Source organism: Camelus bactrianus, chromosome 6 (assembly GCF_048773025.1).
Source record: "Camelus bactrianus isolate YW-2024 breed Bactrian camel chromosome 6, ASM4877302v1, whole genome shotgun sequence".
NCBI lineage: Eukaryota > Metazoa > Chordata > Mammalia > Artiodactyla > Camelidae > Camelus > Camelus bactrianus.
In genome coordinates this window covers 51,217,575-51,240,224 of record NC_133544.1, presented here as the reverse complement: position 1 = coordinate 51,240,224, position 22,650 = coordinate 51,217,575, and the positions used below count along the sequence as shown (strand labels likewise).

The 22,650-nt window shown below is 33.2% G+C and overlaps 1 protein-coding gene across 6 annotated transcripts in view; it reads right to left on the bottom strand.

The window, feature by feature from the left end:
* The window catches only part of SEC23A (SEC23 homolog A, COPII coat complex component), a 56,640-nt gene that overhangs the window by 3,112 nt on the left and 30,878 nt on the right, over positions 1–22,650 (bottom strand). For all 6 annotated transcript variants that reach the window (XM_074365599.1, XM_074365600.1, XM_074365597.1 and 3 more), the window contains 8 exons: positions 21,592–21,681; positions 20,292–20,398; positions 17,880–18,033; positions 11,897–11,974; positions 9,037–9,198; positions 7,311–7,397; positions 5,191–5,346; positions 3,452–3,517 (listed from right to left, as the gene is read on the bottom strand). In XM_074365599.1, the coding sequence (XP_074221700.1) occupies positions 3,452–3,517; positions 5,191–5,346; positions 7,311–7,397; positions 9,037–9,198; positions 11,897–11,974; positions 17,880–18,033; positions 20,292–20,398; positions 21,592–21,681 (900 nt within the window). The remainder of the gene's footprint in view (positions 1–3,451; positions 3,518–5,190; positions 5,347–7,310; positions 7,398–9,036; positions 9,199–11,896; positions 11,975–17,879; positions 18,034–20,291; positions 20,399–21,591; positions 21,682–22,650) is intronic.

Sequence of the window (22,650 nt, the reverse complement as noted above, 5' to 3'; positions counted from 1 at the left end):
AATTAAACTGTGTGAAGCAAACAGAACAATACTTGACACACACAGTAGGCATACAACATGTTTTAGCTATTTTAATCTATTTTGGAAAATCTATTATTTTTTTAACACTGAAATACTTTTCCTTATTCTACATTCATAGTTAATATAGAGAAGCAAAGGTCTCAAAAATGTGACTTAAACTATAATAAACTAGTAGCTCTTATTTTTTCCTTTCTGTAACTATACCTTAATTTTTTTCATTTTACACATTTTCCACCTCAATTCACCCAATCCCAGGTCTATTTCTCTTAGCCAAGACAAAATATACATAGATTTTCTAACTTATATACTGTGATTTTATCTGAAATTATAAATACTAATGCTCAACCCAATTTTACCAAAAATTTGCAGTTGATTGATCTCAATTTTTCAACTGCATCGTTTTTCTCTTTAAAATATATCCAAGATTAGGCAGAAAGGTCCAAGCTTTAGATCATTTAGTATATGAAGCACTACACAACAGAGGCCTCCAGAACTGTCACAGAAGCAGCGTTGCAGTGGTGCCCTCTTCAGGCCATGTATGGAAAATACTTATCACTGGGTACTTGATTACTGACAAAAAGAAAACTAAGGTATTAGAGTCCATAATTTTTAGTGAAATGCTTGGCTACCAGGTTAACTCCCTAAATTTCAATCATCAATTTAGCTTAATGATTAAGAATTCAGATACTAGAGTTAGACTGGCCTAGGTTCCAATCCAGACCCTGACACAGTTTAGCTATATGATTTCTGGGTAAGTCACTTCACCTATATAAGCCTCAATTTCCTCTTCTGAAAACTAGGATTAATAGTGCCTACCTCACAGGCACGTTTTATCCAACAGAAGGGCATGAGAAGTTTAGTGTAATGACTAAAACAGTACAGATTCAGCTTTTTAGTTATTATCATCTAAAATATTAACATAATTTCTCTTACAGAAATCCTATGTCAAGATAGACCTTAGGCTCCTGGGTTTTTTCTTACTTTCACTTATCATATTTATTTAAGTTTGACATTTCAAAAAGCATTACAGAAAAGGGATGCTTTCAAATTTATCAAAATATAAAGATTGAGAAACATTGATTTAAATGTCAAGACAAAAATTTCATTGTTTTAGATACATGAACAAAACTAATAAAGATGAAAGATAGTTTGGAACCAAGCTGAAAAAAAGAAGAGTAACATTCTTTAAGAATGTTTTAGTTTGTTGTTGTAAGAATCTATTCATAAAAGATAGGATCAATGTCAGTTTCCCCCAAAGGTTTAATTGTAACTAATTCCTAAATTTTGCTAAATCAAACACAAAATCTTATCAAAAATTTGCAACTGATTGACCTCGATTTTTCAATTATATTTTCTAAAATGCAATAATGAGAAGAAATCCAAATTGCCTTCAGTTGCCTCTTTGAGGAAGAAAAGTTTATAAAAAATCTAAGGAGAGACAAACCTGATAACAATGTAATTGAAACCACCATACAGTATAAGGACAAAATATTTAACATGACTACAAATATTTAAACAACTTTTTATCAAGTGGATAAAAATAGTTCATTTAATAAGTAAGCACATTTAAGTTTCTCCAAAGATGATGGCTTTCAAAACTGAATAAGGAACAGATGAATGGATGGACGGATAAATGATTGAGTGAATCAGAGAAACAATATGCATGTTTGTTCCTCTGCCTGGAATTTCCTTCTCCATCATATTCACCCAATGAAATGATCTCCGTCGTTCAGGGTCTGGCTGAAGTGTTAGGGCTCTCTTCTCTATGCCTCTATAATGCCCCTACTTCTGGGCAGTAATAAACTTCAAAGTTTAAAACAGGTTTTCTTTCTCATTTGAATTATCTTTAGAGAGAGACTTTTTTCTCCAATGATAACAAGAAAAACTAATAATAATATTTACTGAGTATTACTGGGCATATCAAGTATGTGTCACTGAACTCTGTAACAGACAAGGAAGAGAAGGCAAAGAGAAGATAAGTAACTTGCAGAGTTTTCAACTACCAGCCCAGAATGATGCTCTCCATGTTTAACAACTCAACAAGTTCTTTACTTCATAAGCCTACCACCAACTACATCTCCATGTAGGAATTTAAAGCCCCCAAAACAAGGAACAAGTCATTATTTCCATGAATTAAACCACGCCTTTTTAATGCAGAAATTCAGCCACACAGAGATATATTTTATTTGGTCTTCATAATGTAAGCTCACCACATTTTGTTAACTGAATTATGTAAATGGCAACAATCTGGAGAAGAGGAACAAGTACCCCCTTTAGAAAAGGATTTGTATACTTTCCCCACAAACGCTAGTCTGCTGTAGCTCCCCGCCCCAGGTATTGCTTTTTGACATTGAGAGTGTCAGGTCTGCTTCTATTTAGCCAGCCTCATTCATTTGTTCACGGGCATTTGATATGTGACCTCTCATGAGTACTATTTTAAAGTATCCTTTAACCTCCTCTTCATATTGATTAATCACCACTTCCATTAACTCTGTTTATTGGTGCTACTTTTCTATCTTTTTCAATAAAACTCAATTATTTACCAAAGACTAAGCTCCTCAGTCCTCAACCTGGCATTCAAGATCCTCCACAATCTGGCTGCACAATAATCTCCAATTTACTGTTCTACTATTTATCCCAACATGCACTCTTCACCTTAGTCCATGCTGTCTTCTACCTAGAATTACCTTCTTCAAGAAATTTCTGCTTACTGAAATAAAAACCATTCCAAAAGGAAATACCCTTTTTCTGCGCTCTTGTCTGATCACATACCCTTCTCTTTGCTGCCACCATATGACCACTTCCTCTCCTCCTCTTCTATCCCCTATAATACTTTAAATCTTTATAAAAGCACATATCCCAATCTGTCTTGTATATTTTAACTACTTAGGTATGTATTTTATTTCTAACACTAGACTACAAGCTCTTCAAAGGCAGGGATGATCACTGCGGATCCTAAAGTACCAACACAGGGTCCTGCAGATTGGACATTTGATAAATGTTGATGTATTTTATCAAAAGGTAGGACATGTCTACCAAATTAAAACATATTAATAATGATATCCAGGCCTCCAGACTTTCCTGCTCAACACAAGCCCTGACCACTTCCTGCTTATTGTTGTCTTTTGTGGTTCATGGCCTGGCATTAAGCTTGAATCATCACTTCCCATCTCACACACTTTATTGCTTTTTGTCTCAAGGGTGTAGTGTAAACTTGGAATATAAAGGGGTTCTATCTATTTGATATGATCACTTTTTTATTTTCTATGGTGCCACCAAATGCTAGTCCTGTTTTCAACTTATTTTTTCATTAACTTTTCCAACAGAAATCATTAACCAAATACATAGGGAAAAAAATGCAGCTTTCATTAAAATAATAAACTATAAATACATAAAGAAGTAATTTCCAAGATCTGCTGTTTATACTTACCTGTCCCCAGGCATACATATTATTATGAGTTTGTGAAGGGTTGACTTTCGAAAGCAGGAAACGAGCCTTAAAAGCAAAGAAGAAATAAGACTATCCATCAAAAATAGATTTAGTCAACACAGGCTACACAAATACATTACGCCAACTAAAGTCAATTTTATTTAATATGTTTTCATAAAATTAATTTGATTAAAATGCAACTTTAAAAAAATGAACTAAATTTTGAAACACATAGGCCATTGTATGTTACAAAGAAATAATAAATGTACCTTCTACTCAACAAATTATTCATAAGAACATTCATAATAGCAAATACAAATTGTTGAGTCCAAAACTTGGCATATAAAAAATATGCGTGCAACAATTATGACAAGGTTAGTGTGAAATTTACCAAACTCCTGGTCTGAAACGTCACCAGAGGCTTGAAGTCCCCAAAAATGATAAAAATAAAAACCATGAAAACCTATATGTTCTTTTACTTTAAACAATGGCTCTTAAACTTTTTTAAACTGTAGACTATTCCATGAGAGCACCCACCCAACATTGTACCTATCTATCCACTATGCCCTATCATCATGAAATAACCAGAGTAAAAGAGGAAGACAGCAGTACACACGGTGAGACATCAATGAGAGACCCAGTCATAAATTACAATTTCATGTTGGAAGAACAGTCTTATCTTTTGAAACTTAGTATCATACAATTCCTATTTTCTTTTTCTTTTTCTCCTCTAAAAGTAAGTAGTTTAACACAAGAGCACTGGCTCTAGAGTCAGAACATCTGGATTCAAATCCCAATTCCTCCATTTATTGTGTTTCCTTGGCCACAGGTAACCTAAGTCTCAGTTTTATAATCTGTAAAATGGAGATAATGATAGGACTGTTAAGTTCATAAAGCGCTAACTATAAGCTTTGCAAATTTTCAGTACAGGGTAGCTTCTATTATAAATACAGTAAAACCCTAATAATAATTGCTATCATTTCTGAATAACAGTTACTGATATCTACCACCTACTTTGTAACACTCTTCTAGGCACTAGGGCTGCATCAATAAGCAAAGCAAGGTCTATGCTTTCAAGGAGCAAGTGAAACAGACTTATAAGAACTTATAATTAATTCATAAAATACTAGTAAGAATTACAGGGGAGCAGTAAAATTGTTTTAAGAGTGTATGTTAAGGGGTCCTAAGTCTTCTGAAAGGCCCAAAAGGGCTATCTGCACATGTACATCTATCTTATTTAAACCTCATAGTTCTAAAAACTGCATACCTTGTTATAAGATCATAATGCTTTCCTATTACATGACATTTTCTAGAAAACTGAAATGATAGAACGAGTAAAACAGAAAAATATGTTACCACAAACTTCATATTCACAGACTTTATCAGTACATAAACAGATTTAAGAAAAGCACACTAAATTATTTCCCAAGTTATTCAAGTCTTCTTGCTCAACTGAAGCTGGCAAATCACATCACACCATCCTGGCTGTCATTAGACCTGGGCTAGAGGCAGAATATGGGAGAAACTGCCAGCTTTATGCAACTCCTCAATAATCGTATTGCTCTACTCTCAAAGATAAGGCAAAGAGCAAGCATACCTTTCCCTGGAAACCTTCTCCTGTCCACCTCCTTCCTCTTTCATTTGCCTGGTGAAGCAGTCTATTCAAATTTAAGTCAGAAGGCAAGGAGGAACAACTCACTGCAAAACCAGCAACAAACAAACAAATGAACAGTGCTGACCTGGCTGCCCCCATGTTCAGTGTCGATGTATCTCGGCATGGGGAATCTGGAGTGAAGGATCTCCTGTGCGTCATCCACTGGGGCTTGCAGAAGGTGGCGGAAATTTTCATATTCTGGCATGTCCTGGTATCCTGACTTGCGCCACTGAGCTATGGTCTAATTTTAAAACAGTTAAAGAAATTACTACTTTTTTTGCTTGCCTACCTAAAAACTTTAAAAGAAGATTTTTTTCAAATGAAGCAATCTTGAGGAAATAAGAAAATTACAGAACATTATCCTAATTATCTCAATTTTTTAACTTAAGAATACTAAATTCAGTATTCTTGAGTAAACAGGTACAAAATTAGGGTATTTCTTCTTCTTTAAAAGTAAAAAGAAGTAATAATTAACCCAGAGAAATTTTAAAACACTATGCTGATCATATTAATGTTAGTTAAAAGCTATATACCTAAGCTTATGATAGATAAGAGGGATTTTTGCTACAGAAGATTTCCCAGAGACTTCAAAATTAATGACCTACTATTATAAAGTCTTTACCAATGTAGTTACATTCTGACAAAATATATAAACAGAAAAACTTTAATAACAATAGCAATAATAATATAAAGATAATATATCTGTAAAAGAGCATCTGAATCAATTCTTTTATTAAGATAAATGATTCCAAAAAATCATGTAATTAAATCATCCCAAAATTTAAACGTGGTGTGGTTTCTAAGTTAACTGAAAAGTCAATATATACTCCACGTTGCTCTCTGTATTTAATAGAGGAACAATCATCTACATTTCTGATTTCTCATTTAAGCATATTAACAAGCTATTTGTAGAAACAAAAACTATCAAAAAAATAAGCAAAAAAAGTCTAGCTCTGTCATATAATACGTATTATTCTTAAAAGGTAAAGGGCATTAGTAACTGTTATCAATTAAAAATAATAGTCAATAGGTCTTTGAAAGTCCTGGATAATATTACTTAAAAGGATATTTTGAATAATGCCTTTACTATTACAGTGCAACTCTAAAATCATTTACAATTAAAACAATTGAAAAAAATACATCTGCACAACTTAGTAGAATACTAGACAATAAGCTTGAGTGTAGGTTTGTGAAAAAGAGATCTGTATCATTCAAAGCACCAAGATTTTCATGCTTTCTTATACAGAGGAAGCACTTAAACAGTGGCTGAATAAATAAATGCAGGAATGAACAGAGTTCTGCTAAATACCTAGATTAAAGCTTAACTGCTACTCAAATATTCTACTCTTTTCAATCATTTACCATTCCAATTAAGTGAAGTTATAAATTTTAATTAACTTGTGTTTTAAATGAGTTTTCAAGATCAAGTGGGATATTTTTAAAATACTTTAAATACTTTATGTGGAGTACTTTTTAAATGGTTACATGAAATAATGAAAAGGAAAGTCTTTTTGGTTATCACCCCCCCCCAATCTCCCCCTCCTTTTTCCCTATTAAGGCAAGTTCCCCTTCCTTGTTCTCTGGAGTTGCCGATGGTCTGTCATAGTTCACATATCCTAAATTGCATTCCTCTGGCTATTCCTGAATAAACTCATTTTTGCTGGTAAAATAACAGCCTATTATTAAAGTTGACATAATTTACTAAAAAAAAGAAAGTCTGCCCACCCCAAAGGCTGACTTTTCCCCTCTTAATGTCTTCAGGTAAAACCCAAAAGTATGACATGCTAATGGTCTTACTCTGACAACATTATGCTTTGTATAAAATCCATCTGTCCAATTAAGTGTGGACAAAATAACCACAGATGGGTCAATTGCAAATTAAGTCTAAAATCCTGTAGAAGAATAATCACATTTTACACCTATCTTATAAAAGTGGAAATAGAATTTATCATAGAGGAAACACTAGTTATACAGTAAATGGGGGAAAGCTTCCATGAATAAAAAGACTTTACTGAACCTATGTGCATGGCTTTAAATGCTATGGAATCTTTTTTTTTTTTCAAGTTTAAGAATATTTATTATAGCAAAATCTAGACAACCTGAAAATAACCTTTTTCTTTTTAAACTGAAGTACTGTCAATTACAATCTGTCAGTCTCTGGTGTACAGCACAATGTCCCAGTCTTTAAATGCTGTGGAATCTTACCTCACCATGATAAATCAGAATCTGGAAGAATGTGTCCATGAGGAGAATACGATCTGCAAGTATGCTGCTGCTATCAAGAAGAACCGGCTGATGGGAAGAAAACAGCAAAAAAGGAAGAAGGAAAAATAAATCACTTAAAGACATAATTTTGATCTTTCTAGGATATTTTAAATTTTCCTAATTTATTATATTATTATTTAAAACCTCCTACTATTATGAATTCTCAAAGTACATTTTAATTTAACTTTGTAAGGAATCTCTAAAGTGAAGTAATAATTGAAAATAGAGTCCAGGCAGAAGGAAATCAGGGATGACTCCTAAGCCAGACGGCGGCACCTCTGAGTAAGAGGGGAAACACTTGTGAAAGAGCAAATTTGGCGATGGAAAGATAGTTCCGAATATGAAACAGAAGGACATGACCTGAACTGATATAAATTTGGGTATCACATGCATGAAGATGGTAAAGCTATGTGAGCAAACTGCACCACTTAGAGAGAGGAAAGCTGGAGAAGGAGCCAGAGATGAAGCCTCAGAGCATGCCCACACCTACAGGTCTGAAAGGCAGAAGCCAGCAGAGAGAGACTAGAGCAAACAGGTTTTTGAGGTGAGTCCTCACTAGGCAAATGCTGCTGAGAGTTCTGGCAAGATGAGGGCTTTGGTGGCCTTGATAAGAGTTGTTTCAGTATAATTTTAGGGACGAGAATCTGACTAACACAGGTTGAGAAGACAATGTGATGTGGGAACAAGTAACTTTCTGAGTTCAGCCATGACCGGGACCAGAGAAATGGAGTGGCAAGTAGAGAAAATGTGAAATCAAGGGGGTTTTGGTTTAACATGAACGCTATTAAGGTTTCTATGTTAGTGAGGATGATCCAGACAAGAGAAAGTGATTATGCAGAAGAGAAAGAGGACAACTCCAAAAGCAAAGTCTTAAGAAATGAAGCTAATGGGATTCATGGATTAAATGGTGAGTTTAGAATTTGATAGGAGCAGGCATTGGGATTCCAATTGTCTTCTAAACACTTTTCTACACTTGCCAGATGCATACAGTTTGCATATATTAATATAAAATAAGAAAAAAAGTTATTTCTAAAATTTTTTTTCCTGATTCAAAGAACTATAAGACCAATAATACAGCTAGACCAACACATTAAAAATGAATTTTCTAGAAAGGTAGAAACTACAACAAATTACTTTAAAAAATTTTAGTAACAAAATACATTTTACCCACTATTTTTTTTACAAAACAGGCATCATTAGAAATCACTGATCAGTAGATAATATATTCTCTTTCTATGACCCTTCCTAAAGCATTGTTTTCAAATACTGTCATTACATGCTTTTAAGTAGTGAAACAGATAATTATAACCATAAAATGGAAAAACTGTTCTAGAATCACCACCTCTGCACGTTGTTAAAGACAAGAATAATCAGGAGCCCTATAGGATTTGATAAACCAAATGACTAGACAAAATGATCTTTAAAAAACCTCTTCCATCTCATTGTCATATTATTTTTCTAAGGGTTTCCTAAGACAGCCTAGCATGGTATCTAGCACATAGTCAGTACTCATCAATATTTTTAAGTGAATAGATAAAACTTAACTATGCTTGAATTAAATTCTTACATTTAATGACTGTATTTCAAGAAAAACCTAGTTGTTTCATTTTTTTTTTTAATAGGACATATCACAGTAACAAAACCAATTTCTTCCCGCCCCTCTTACCTCTGGTGGTCCACTAAAAGAATACGCATACAGAATAGGCTGAATCATGATCAGAGACTGGGTCAAATCTTGACGCATAAAATGGTGACGATAATATGAACTCTCATCAGGACTATTGTTAAAAACTTGCAGGAAAGGGGATCTTCTTAAATGAAACATAAACTACAAGAGAAAACATGTGAGATTGCTTTTACTGATTTTAATATTCCTACAAAAGCATTTGATTACAACTATTAACACGATGAAACAACACGTTACAATAAGAACATTCTAAACTGTATTCCTCAGAAAGAATCTTATTCATATTTATCAGTTACTTAAAAATATAACTCAATAACAATAAAAAAACTAAAGTAAAAGAAGTGACTCAAGAGGAAAACAAGAATAGGGACAAAAACCCTTTGCTCAGATGTAAGGTCGTAGAGGCTGATGACAGGAGATGCATTAGCGGCATCCTTTTTTTCATTCTTCATCCTTCTGGCCATATCTCTGAGCTTTTTTTTAAATTTCTATTCACTACCACCACCAAAAGACTCCAAAAGAACATAAACATAGATTAACAGTTTTTCTACTTTTTGTATAGCTCCCCAAAACTGCACTGGAAAGGGTCTGCACTGGTTTAAAGAAAAAAAAGAAAAGGACTTACATACACACACTTGTTTCTTAATTTTTTAAAATTTGTTTCTTACTTTTTAAGGTCCCCCTTGTCTCTAAGAAATATTCTCTAGATTTTATTTCATAATTTCTTTCTCCTTTCATGTGATCCCCTTCTAACTACTCCTCATGTGAAAGAGATCAAAAAAAGGGGTGAATGAGCCTGAAGGAAGGACAGCTACACTGTCCTTTGAAAGAGTCTCTAATATAATCAATAGGATCAGCTCCAAAGTACTCCCACCTGTCTTTCAGGTACTTCACTTCCTTCAGCCCTCAGGTCTCAAATGCCTGCAAGCTGCCCTGCCTGGGACTCATTCCACAGCTCTCTCCCAACACATGCCACTCACTGAGATTCTCATTCTTGTTCTTTTTTCGGTGATCTATACTTTATTGAGAGGCTTCCTCATCCTTTACCACTTCAGTCATTCTTATTTACTCACAAGAATGTGTAACTGGTAAATTTGGGGGTAAATATTTTATAAATGAAGATCTCCCTTAAATGTAGTCTATATCACCTTTTAGAAAATCTTTAAGGCTTTGAAACTACCCCCCAAAAAAAAAGTACTTCTGGGTCCTCTGGCTCTCTACTGCCAATTAGAGGGAAAGATGGGATGTCCAGATCTCTTGGAAGATCCAAAAACCCAAAGAGAAGGCTTGAAGTAGGGAGAGAAGAAAGAGGAAGGAAAGTGTGACTGATTTAATCAAATGCTTAGACTACTGTCCTCTGTTGCCTTTCCTGTTAGTTTCTGCTGTGAATGTGAGGCCTGAGAATTCCCAAAACACAAAGAGTTGCCTTTGTTAAGATAAGTAGACTCTGCGTTTTCCTAGTTCTCCAAAACCTCACCAAGAGATTTAGGGAAGTCTCCCTCTATAACCTGGAGTTTCTAGGTTATAGACCAATAAAAGATTTTCAAAAAATAGGAGTAGCTCTGAAAAGAAAGTTAAAGCTTTAAGCAAAGTTTTTATGAGCAAAAATTTGAATTTCCATATCTCACTATTAATCATCCTTCCAGATGAGCTAAAATAAAACACCACCTCTTGTCCATCAACAGATGACTAGACAAAGAAGATGTGGTCTATACACACAGTAGAATACTACTCAGCCATAAAAAAGAACAAAGTAATGCCATTTGCAGCAACATGGATGGACCTAGAGATCATCATTCTAAGTGAAAGCCAGAAAGAGAAAGAAAGATATCATATGATATCACTTATATGTGGAACCTAAAAAAAAAAAAAAAGGATACAAATGAACTACTTATTATTTATAACTTAAGATGACTGATTCCTTGAATATGTGTAAACATATTTGACTGTCCTTTATGATTGAATTACTGCTTTCTGTTGATTTGTATTTTGTGGTTGGCTTTATTCCTTTGATAACTATGTCAGTTTAAAAAGCTAAAGTTCTAAACTGTTCTTAGACACAATAAACAGTACATATATGTAAATTTAAATAAATAAATAATAAATAAAGTACCACCTCTTCTATAAATATATATCAAACTATCATCCATTTGGAAGGCTTCTTTTCAGTTTCCTTTCAACATTGTTTATCTCTCACAGCATTTCTCACTTTCCATTCTGTGTTGTGTAGTGTATTTCAGACCTCATATGAAAGCCCCTTGAAAGTAGGATGGTAGTCAATCATCTTTATTCTCCTAAAGTTCCTTGCACATAGTATACTCAGTTGAATAAATGTTATCTATATCACTCATCATATAAACAACCTAGACTTTTAAAAATATCTATCAAAACAACAGATAGACTCCACTAGCCAAGTGGAAAAGGTTCTGTAAGATAAATCAAATTAGCTTCTTTTCTATTTATCTGGTATGTCTCCATTAAGTTGTTCTCAGGCAATGATGCCATGCTATAGGACTAGCTGATTGGTAAAATTACTTCCTTTCAGTACTACTGCAATCAGATCCCTTATATAAGATGAAAAGCTAATCTGCTTCACATCTAATTCTACTCCACAGTAGGCTTCCAGTCTAAATTTCTATTTACCACAAATAAATACTATATACAAAGCCATCACAAAAATACTACATATTTTTCACCAACTATTCAAGCATAATTTCTTAGCTATCTCAAAACCTAAAACCTAACCAAAAGAATAACCCTATATGATGAATAATAAAAGACATAAGGAAAAGTGAGACCCAGTGCCACTGTCAATATTAAGAACCTTTAATCTACTCACCTGTGGATAAAGGGAGAAAGTTTCAGAAAATCTGAAGGAACTTGGATCATCTTTGTGATACTCGCCAAATTTCTGACACTATATAAAATAAAACATGTTAGTAATATATTCCCTGGCACAGAGATAAACTGTTGCCTATACATACCCCATTTTTAAAAAGTTATTACTCTTTAGCAGGTAGATACTCGATACAGGATAAAATTGGAATACTACTTATATAGACTTACCAAGAAAATGATTAAAATCAAAGAAAACAATTTGAATTTCAGAAGCAAACAATACATTGCTCCAATGCAGAACAACTCATCTTAAAATGTTTGGATTTTTTTAAACTAAGTATCTCTGATAGCAAACAAAGAGCTCTTAGATGATGGCTAAAAGAGCTCAACATCGCCCCCTAAGACTCTACCTAAAAAAGACAACAGTCCATTGATTGATAGATACACTATCAAAATACCACAGTGGCTACAAAAGCAAGTTGATGGTACAAAACTGGGTACACTAGAAACAATACCAAAAAGAAAGAACTGTTGAGGAAAAGAAAATCCAAGACCAACAGGTAAACTGGTAAACAAAGAAGAAACACATGGGCAGAATTGCAAGGAAATAAAGGAGACACATACACTAGCAACAAAAAAATAAGGCCTCCATGATAATGTGACAAAAGGCATCTACGTAACTGAGATAATCCACATGAGAAAGTGCTTAGCACAGTGACTGACATGAAGCACTCAAGAAATGTTAGCTTCCTCTCTTTGTTCTTCAGCAAAGTCTCTGACCTGAAAAGTTTTTATAGTCTTATGCAACTAGTCTATTTCCTAGCAAGGTTTACCAGTACTTATATATGATCAAGGGCAAAAATAACAAGCAAAAAATAACAAAAGGTTCACTGCTGCAAGTAGTACAGGACTTTTACAGCCTCAAATGTTCAACTATATAATTTATGTAGTTATCTGTGCCTTAAGGAGCACAGAAAAAGGCATAATTGGTTTAAACACATTTTTGGCTTTCAGGAGAAATCATTTCAGAACCAGTTATTCAAAAGATATAAAAGCTATAGCTGTAGAGCTAATCCTCAGAAAATAGATTTTGGTAGCTGGGAATAAGAATGTTTCTGTTTTCACTGCTCCCTAATCACACTTCACTGACAAAACCTGTAGGTTAGGATAATATAATCTTCACTGTCCAATATGAAAGCCACTAGCTATATGTGGCAATTTAAATTAATTAAAATTAAATTAAAATCCAGTTCCTCAGTTGCACTAGCCAAAGTCCAAGTGCTTAAGAGCCACATGTAGGTAGTAGTTCCATAACGGACAGTGCCAATAATAGAAAATGTATTGTCCACTCCTGGACAGTGCTGACCTAGAATATAAAATACACTTGAGATCTAGAATATCAAACACATTGAAAAGATTTTGTGAAAAAGCCAGTATGCCACACAGTATTCAGAACAACTGATCACATTGTATTACATATACACAATTTAAATTGTGCCTAGAGTTCTGTTAAAATAAAGCATTAGGCAAATATGATGTTATGGTTGATGAGGGTAACAAAAAGATTGTTGAATTTTCTGCTTGGGTAATCAGGGGTATCTAGAAAACTGATTTCCAGAGTGGGACACATTGAATACTTATGTCCAAAATATTTGCTCTTATTATGAACATTTTTTATGTCACTAAATATAATCTATCACTTCATTTTTGATGGCTATCTAGAATTCCATTATATATATATATATACCACAACTCTCTTAACCAATCTCTCATTATTAGCATTTACATTTGTCCTGTTATGTCTTCAGGATACATTCTTAGCAGTAGAATTTCTGAGTAAAAGGCAGTTTTTAAGCTTTTCATATATGTCACCAAATGCCTTCTAAATATAGTTATACAGATGTTTATGAAGATTGTACAGATTCACACACCAAACCTAAAAGCTATGGAGCTGTCCATATCCCTGAATACTAACCACTTCTAAGCATTATCCTGTTTTTCCAATTCTTACCAGTTTAACAAACAAAAATTGTTGCCTTGTTCTATTTTCCAACTTTGATTATAAATAAGATTGGTAAATTTTTCATACATTTATTAGTCACTTGCCTTCCTTATTTTTCTAATTTCTTGTTTCTGACCTTTGTTCATCTTTTACCCAAATATTACTGATTTGTAAGCACTCTTATATATGAAAATTTTCACATTCTGTCATACATATAACAAATGTTGGCATTATATTCTGTGAATAGTATTTTTACCACAGATTTTTTTTTGTCTCATTTTAGTGTAATAAAATCTTTTAATATTTTTCTTTAATGGCTCCTGGTTTTTGTCTCATGTTTTAAATCCTCTGCACCCAGAGGTTAAATACATATTAACCTGTTTTTTGATAAATATAATCTATACCACAGATAACTATAAAAATTTTGTATAATACACCCACATAAGTTTCTAATCTTTGGGTTACTTCTTAAAATATTTTTGAACACTCATCAAGTGCCATAGAATTAACTACTGGAATCACGAGTAGTCCTTATTTATAACCTAACCAAAACACTAATACAAATAAGAAAAAAGACTGATGCATAAATGAGGTATAGCAAAGATCCACTGAGTTATTTAGAAGTAATAAGATTAAGCAGATAAAGCATCAGGAATACAATTTTCTCGAGGAAAATAACACCTGCAAGAAGCCTAGTCATGTCTTTAATTCAGTAATTAATTATGCATAAATCCAGCCACATAAAAGGGCCCTAAGGGTCAAAGCTTATCCTCTATAAGAAAACGGCAATGGCCAAAGTGGTCATCTCTAAAAATAACACAACTAAAGTGCTTGGTCCCACTGGGATAGCAAAAAAAAAACCTAGCTGTGATAAAATTTGCAAGGAAAGCCCCAAGAATTTTAAACAAGAGAGATTTCCTGGGAATGAAATTTCTTCGGAAATGATTTCTTGGGAAATGATTTCCTGAGAGAGGAACTGTTTATCTGTTGTAGCCAACAGCACAGCTAAAGGAAGAATGTATTAGTGGGCAAAACCAAAGGTCAAAGATGAAAAAAAAATTAAATATCAATTTTAAATTATAAAAGGTATTACTCAGTAGAAAAGGTCAGGAGGCAAAAAGTTAAGGAACGAATCCATGAAGCCAGACACAAGATGGACCCAAACAAGAGAATGAGAATGGAAGCAGCATATCATGTATTGGTATCATTACTGCAAGTGATTCTGACCAAGGGGAACGAAGCTGTCAATGAAGCAAAGGTGGTACCAGCATCAATGTGGCCATACGATGGCCATTATCTACAAAATAGTTTTGAAAAAGTTTATTTTTAATTAAAGTTATTCTTAGTCATCAAGAAAAAAACTGAACAACTATACTCACCAACCAAGTTGAGGCAAAGAAGTTTGTTAGTATAATCTCACAGGTTTTTCATTAGGAAAAAACTCAGAAAAGTGTAGTACCTAAACGGTATTAACCCTTTCTCTGTGTTGCTATCATTGCTACAGCTGAAATTTCGGCAGTACAAAAATCAGTAAAACATTAAAATTAAAATTAAAAAAAAAATAAGGCTACATTTTATTAGCTACTTAGAGTAGGTTCTGTATCTAAGGTTCATTTGTCATTACCTGAAACTTCACTTCAATTGTACACTAATTTGATTCAATTAATTAAAGAATGTAAAGATCACATTCTCACCACTTTTATCATATATTAATCACTAGAGTTTCCATAAGAAACTGTGATTTTTAAAAACTGTTTTTTGAACTTTGCACACCACATGATGCCAGCCACAGTGATGCACTATTTTCAAGTTATTCTGCTAGCAATTTCACTGTAGACCTTTTAGTCCCATGTGGCAGTAGGGCTGTGTTCATTTGGATAACTCCACTCTCAGCATCTGACACAAGACAAGGGGGGTTATGGGTAACTAGTGAAAGCTGTTTTGCACAGAAAGCAGGGCAATAGTCTGATAATGGCAGCCGTTCCTTCCCAAATTTCTTCCACCAATCTCCTCTCACACACAGCTGACAACTGACTTATGGGAACAGACAAGCTATATTGGTGTGACAGAAGATCAGAGTAAAATTTTCATTATGACTTACCTGTCCTCTACCCTCAACTTCTGCTGTTGTAAATGGTGCACACTGCAGAAATACGTAGCTTAGAATTGAATTATATTGTGAGATTTTTTGCAACTGTCTCATTTAGTTATTTACAAGGCCAGTCTATTTTATATTAGTGTTAGCATTTTACAAGCATGTCAAACAATATGGCAATTTTTGAAGCGGAGGTGTGAGATAGAAGAGAAAGATTCTAGACATAAGCCTCCAGAGAATTCTGAAGAATGACGAGTATGAGTCATTTCACTACACCCATGCAATGGTACACAGGAAAAGCTACTTGTCAGTGGGTTTTATGTGGGCTGAGAAACCAAGTTATACTATTCAATTTTGAGCTGTGTATTACAACCTACAAATGTACTAATAGCTCCAGCAAAATGGAAAAAGCACTTTACCACAAATCACAGCCTTTTGACAAATGAAGGTGCTGATTCCTTCAAACAGCCCTTAGACTCTCAAAACAATAAAGTGTTTATTAAAACAAAGTCATAATCAATGAAAAGGCTCAGGAAGCAAGATATTTCAGAGCAAAATTTATTGTCTGAAAAAGGAAAAGTCTTACAGTTGGTGAGAACCTAATAATGCTAACATGTAAAATTATAGTAAGTAAAATGCTGGGAACAAGATGAAGTCTGAGAAATTGGAAAGGTTCCATTTTAAAACAAGATAACAAGTGAATGCATTCATGACATGTTTCATGATGCTGAAGAGGTTTGTGTAATTAGCTGAAAAATAACAGCTTCTCTATTCAGTTGATGAGTCAACAAATTTCACCGAAGTCATGCCAAATTGCTAAATAATAGTGAAATTCAAGAGAACTTTTCTGCTGCCCTAAACACACAAATCTTAAAATATACATAGTGTTTTGATCTTCCTAAATGGAAACAAAAGTCCATCTTGGAGGAACTATGTTGGCATTTGTACTGATGGTGTCCAATCAATGGTTGACTCTAGGAGAGATTTTATGCCTCTTGTTAAAAGACAGGTTGATGTTGTCATAATACTATTCTCCTTACTAAGAGATACTAGTGTAAAAATACACTCAGAAATGAAAGGAAAAAAAGCTCTGAATGATACTACAAAAATGGCTAACTTTATTAAAAACAAAGACTAGTTTACTCAAGAATGTTTTAAAAACTACATGAAAATCTAGACAAAGAGCACAAAAAACACCTGCTACAAACAGAAATCCAATAGCTTAGCAGAGAGAGTTCAAAACAGGGTGTTTGAGCTGAAAGGTGAATTGAAGGAGTACTTTCAAGGAAATTATAGGCCAGAGTTTGCTGAGTAAAAATAAAGTATTAAGAACAGAATTTAACTAAGCATTCTAGGTCACAATGTAAGTAACAGGTTCCTGATGTTAAAAATCCAAGTAAATCATCATTATCAATAACTACTAACACACATTTTGGTAATCTAGATCCAGATAATAAAGACTTATCTGTATTTGTGTATGTTAACATGTATAATTTTTATATCCCAATTAATTGCTCTTAAAATATTCCAGTATAATGAAAATACAAAATTAAAACCATAACAATGGAGAAAAATATGCAAAAAAAGCAATAAAAAAGTTATAGTCATTTAGGAATAAATTGGGAATTGATCTGATATCAGCCAAAAAATAATAGTAATAGGTTACACAATTGTCACTCTTTCCTATTAAGGAAAAAAGGCATTTTAGTTTCCTGGAAGAGATAAATGAACTCCACCACTCATTGCTATGTCTTTCTCAGCAACTTGATTAGGAGTCCCTCATACAGTCCCGGTTATACTGTCAAGCACCTTGAAAGAGATTATCAGAAAATATTTTCTACAAATAAATGTAAACGGATTTAGAAAAGTATGATGTTTACGTCTTACCAGTCGAATGAGCTGTCTGTCCAGCCATCTAAGCACATCAGGACCCTCTTCTGTTTCTGCTCTGTATATTGCCAGCCGAGCCATAAGAATGGCAGCTGCCTCCTGGTCAAAAGACGCAGCGATGTTTTGGATTTGTGTTTGAGCATCTGCCCAGCTAAAGACAAGAAGAAAGCACAGAAATTATACTCACAAGGTCATGTCAAATTGCTAAATAACAGTGAAATTCAAGAGAACTCTTCTGCTGTCCTAAACACAAAAAGGTTAAAATATACATAATGTTTTAATCTTCCTAAATGGAAATTTCCTAAAAGTCCATCTTGGAGGAACTATGTTGGCATTTGTTCCTCCCATGGCTATCACACAGATTTCAAGTTAAAAGATATAGATATAGAAAATTAAAAGATATAGAAAATTACTTCAACATTTCAAAATTCCAATATTACCTAGAAAAATAAGCTTTAAAAAAAATCACTAATAGTAAGTATGATACTCATTGTTTTTCAGAAAAATATATCCAAACCTAATAAAATCCTGCAAAGTAACTAACTATAAAGGAAGATTTCCAAACTTTCCTTAAAACATTAAGATTTTTACAAGTAAAAATAATAGCACAGGTATGTGTGTGTGCATATGCACATAGTACACAAGCTTGCATATCAGACTTTAAAAATTTCATTTCTTCAATTTTATAAAATCAGAAATACGGAAATACAAAAATAAAGTTTTCTTCCAGACTAAGTAATTCTTATTTGCTAAACTGGAAAATATATAAACTATCAGAATTTTTTCTCGTTGGTCTTTAATCAATTATTAGTGATAAAATTACATAATTAAAATTACTATGTGTTCTTTTCTCTCCATGTTAACACGCTGACTAAAACCAATCAAAAATTTTAGTTTAAGGGATTAATTTGATATTATGTATAAAATAGCAGTAATTTATTAAATTTACATATTCTATTAATCTAATTCAGTCAAACTAACCCTGGGTAGATGCAGCGACAGTTTTTGTTTGTTTCACACTTCACAGGGTTTTGCAATACTTCAGCTGATCCTAGTTCTAAACTACCTCACTTTAAGCAATTCTGGCAATACTTACAGATGTGGTGAAAAGCTGGACCACCTTTACATGACTCTATGATGTAAGTGATCCCAAGAAAATTTAGGTAGCAATTACGAGTTTCAAGCCAAACTTTCCAGATCAAAGTTATTTTCTCTATGAAACACAGGGTAATGGATTCTATCTCAGAAACTTGAGTCTTTTATTTTCACATAGCTTATTCACTTATGCACTTGCCAGGGCCCCTAAAATCATATTCCTAATAAAGAATAAGCCTTGACTACTGAAAATGGTCAGGGTGAGTTAATTTGAAAGGATGGGTGCTTTGGTGAGACATAGTGATACAAGTGGCACCACAACACACACAGTATGTCTCTACAAATAGCTCATACATTCTGGGCAAACAAACTGAAAATTTTCTCACAACATGAAAAACTTCTCACAACAAAAGCTCCCCTCTTCTTGAAAGAGTAACCTAACTTTTTAAAAAACTCTTCATTTTTAGAATATTTCAAACCTAAAAGCTATGAGCAGCTTTTGATTTTGCTAGTGCAAAGCTAGCCAGTTAGCCATCAGGTAAAAGCAGAACCTGAGAATAAATGTTTAGAAACTTTTGAGCAATATAATAAAATAATTTTATGACTGATGAATCTAACAAAAATAAAAATAGGAATTTGTATTTTGAATGATTTTTTAAAATTCCATTTTTGAAGTAATTTATTTTGAGTATATTAATAAAAGTATTAGTCTCCAAAGGATTGGGGGGAAAAAATTACCTGGCCCTTCACCACAGATAGTTTGGGGACTGGTCTATTCCACATCATCATATAGCAAACCAAGGATGTTCAAGTCTTTTGCATTCCATACCCTCCCTCAAAAGTACCTAGTCCACAAAGTAGATGCTGAATAAAGGTATAATAAGTTAACTAAATAACCAATAACACTTGAAAAATATGTAATAAAAGTAGCTAAGAACTTTATAATCAATTGAAAAGTAATGCTATTACTTACTGTTCTATGTTGTTATATATGGATATATAATGTTTATATGTATGTATATTATTATTGTCTATTACAAGATAATGTTTACAGTTTTTCCTCCTCTCAGGGGAACAAGGTAAACAGAAGAATATTTTGAAGAATGTGTCTTAGGAGTAATTTTTATAAATTGTTTTATAGTTCTTGACAATGAATATTTTAGCAAATAATCTGGATTAGAAAGAAATAAAACACTATTAGTCATAAATATTCATTCTTTAGTCACGGATGTCACTCAAAATAGGAAGCTAGTTTGGGAGCACAACCCAGAACAGTTTTGATATGTAATTAAATCTCTAACGGATACAACTTACTTCCTAGCAATGGTAGTCACTCGGATGCGTCTCTGCCCACTTGAATGCTGATACTGAGTCACAAACTGGATTGCACCACGCCCTCCTTGAGGAATTGGAGCATTATGCTATATAAAAATAAGAGTAAAAATTAAGCAAAATCTATTACATTGTTGTCACACAGTCATGGGCTGCATATCCTAACACTAATAAAATTCATTCTAAAATCTATCAGAAGGATGCTTTTTCCAGTGCATACAAAACAGTTGTGATTTGCCACATGAAAGAGAAATGGATTTGAGAGAGGAGAAAAATTACGATGGATAGGAATGAGTCCAGTTAGGAAATCAATTTCAAGGAATATATAATTCAGTGGAACGTGAAAAACAAAATGAAGGGAGAAGTGTAAAGAAATTAACACATAAGAACAGACATAAGTGAGGTAATTTTGCCTGAGTTATTGGATAAAGAGAAATTGAGCTAAGTTCTCTTCCCTAGATACATAAGATGAAAACAGAGCTTTTAGTAAGATAATCACATGATGAACAGATGACCAATTAAAAAAACCATTAATGAAAAGAGAACAATAGTAATATATGATAACAATCTTCAAAAGGTCATCAATAAGGAAACTTTCTTCATGCCCTTTGACAACAGACATTCTTGTTTTGTTCCTTATTGTTGTTGTTTTGTCAATAAGAGCCACTATCTTTTTCACAAATTTTAATTGTTAAAAAAAAAATTCCTGCACCTGTCTGAGGAAGGCCGACTACTAATACTTTGTTGTTCATTTTATGCCTAATTACTATTAGTATATAAGTTAATAATTGATACATTATATCATTCTTTAATATGACAACTTCCACCTGCAGCAAAAGACAAAAATCTCTCCAAATATTGGAACCTTTACCTTACAGTCTTTTTCTATGGATTTTGATATTATTAAACTTTCTTATAGGAGGATTCATATATCACTATACACCCTGTGACAACTAGGAGGAGGTAGATACCTAATTACAAAAATGCATAACTGGAACAGAATTTAAGATTTTATTTATGCTTCAATTTTATATTAAAAACAGAAAAAAGAAAACTGAGACTGAAAGTTGGGTTGCCCAAGGTTGGGCATTTGCAGGCTTCCCTGACACCTTGTTGCAGTATGTCCTCTCATCAAGGAGTTTAGCCTTGAGGAACAGAAAATGACAAACAAAAACTCCAAAACAGAATAAGCTTTGGGTCACAAGCTCTGGAAATATTCATGGCCTAAAATAAGTATTTTTTTCAAATACACATTTCAATATTCAAATATAAAAAGTCATACCTGGTTGACAACTTCAAAATATATGGCTAAGGTTGTAGTGGGACTGAGTCCACATATCTTCCATTGACAAGTGCCACCTGTTCCTATCTCCTGTAAAAATAAAACATAGTATGTTCAAAAGCTACAGAATACAATTTATTACTATGTATATGAAGGCAGAAAGAGGAAAAATGCCAGTAAGAAAAAATCTTATTTCCGGATTCTAACTAATTCAGTAAATGTTAGAAGCTTAAAAATTTTTTAAGATTGTATAAATATATCATGAAATAAAATTAAGCAATTTTAACACAAATAAAATCATAAAATGATCCAAACTCTTGCTAAGTAAATTACACATATTAATACAAGTTCTTCATATTGTAGACTTTAAAAATATACATCATTTAATGAAGTAATTACAACTAACATTATCCTTCTATCCAACTATTTAATCTGTGTAAAGAGATGTTAATTTAACATATAGGATATGCGTATATGAATATAGGTTCTCTGGATCAGAGCTGCATAATTTAAGCAGTCTAATTCCCAAGAAAACTTCTTAGATATAAATCTTTACCATGCAAACTGTTTAAAATTAATTTTCAAACTCTGTCATTATAAAGCCCACTCTGTCATTTGTTCCATCATTCTCTCCACAGCTACATGATTCTACCATTCTACAAGTGTTCATATGATATGTCCACTAGATGGGATAATAGAAAAGAAAGGAATTGAAACTTAAATCTGGCTGATTTGGTTACTTTGATGGAAATTCTACTAAAAAAAAAATTTTCAGAATTAATTTTGACTTTCAGAAGTCTCCAAATTTCCAAATTATAGTTGTTGGGTTTTTTAGGCACACTGGGGCAAGGAATAATTTATGCATAAAAAAATAGAAGACTGGTGACAGTACAAAAGTTTTAATTTAGGGATGGACAAGAAAAAGGGCATGCAGAAAGAACAACCACAAACAGAGGTATACCAGTGGAAGCTGAACCACATTGTACTGAAAAACAGCCCAAACAATAATTTTGAAAGGAATGCTATTGACTGTCACCCCAGGTCTTTGTCGGATCTGCC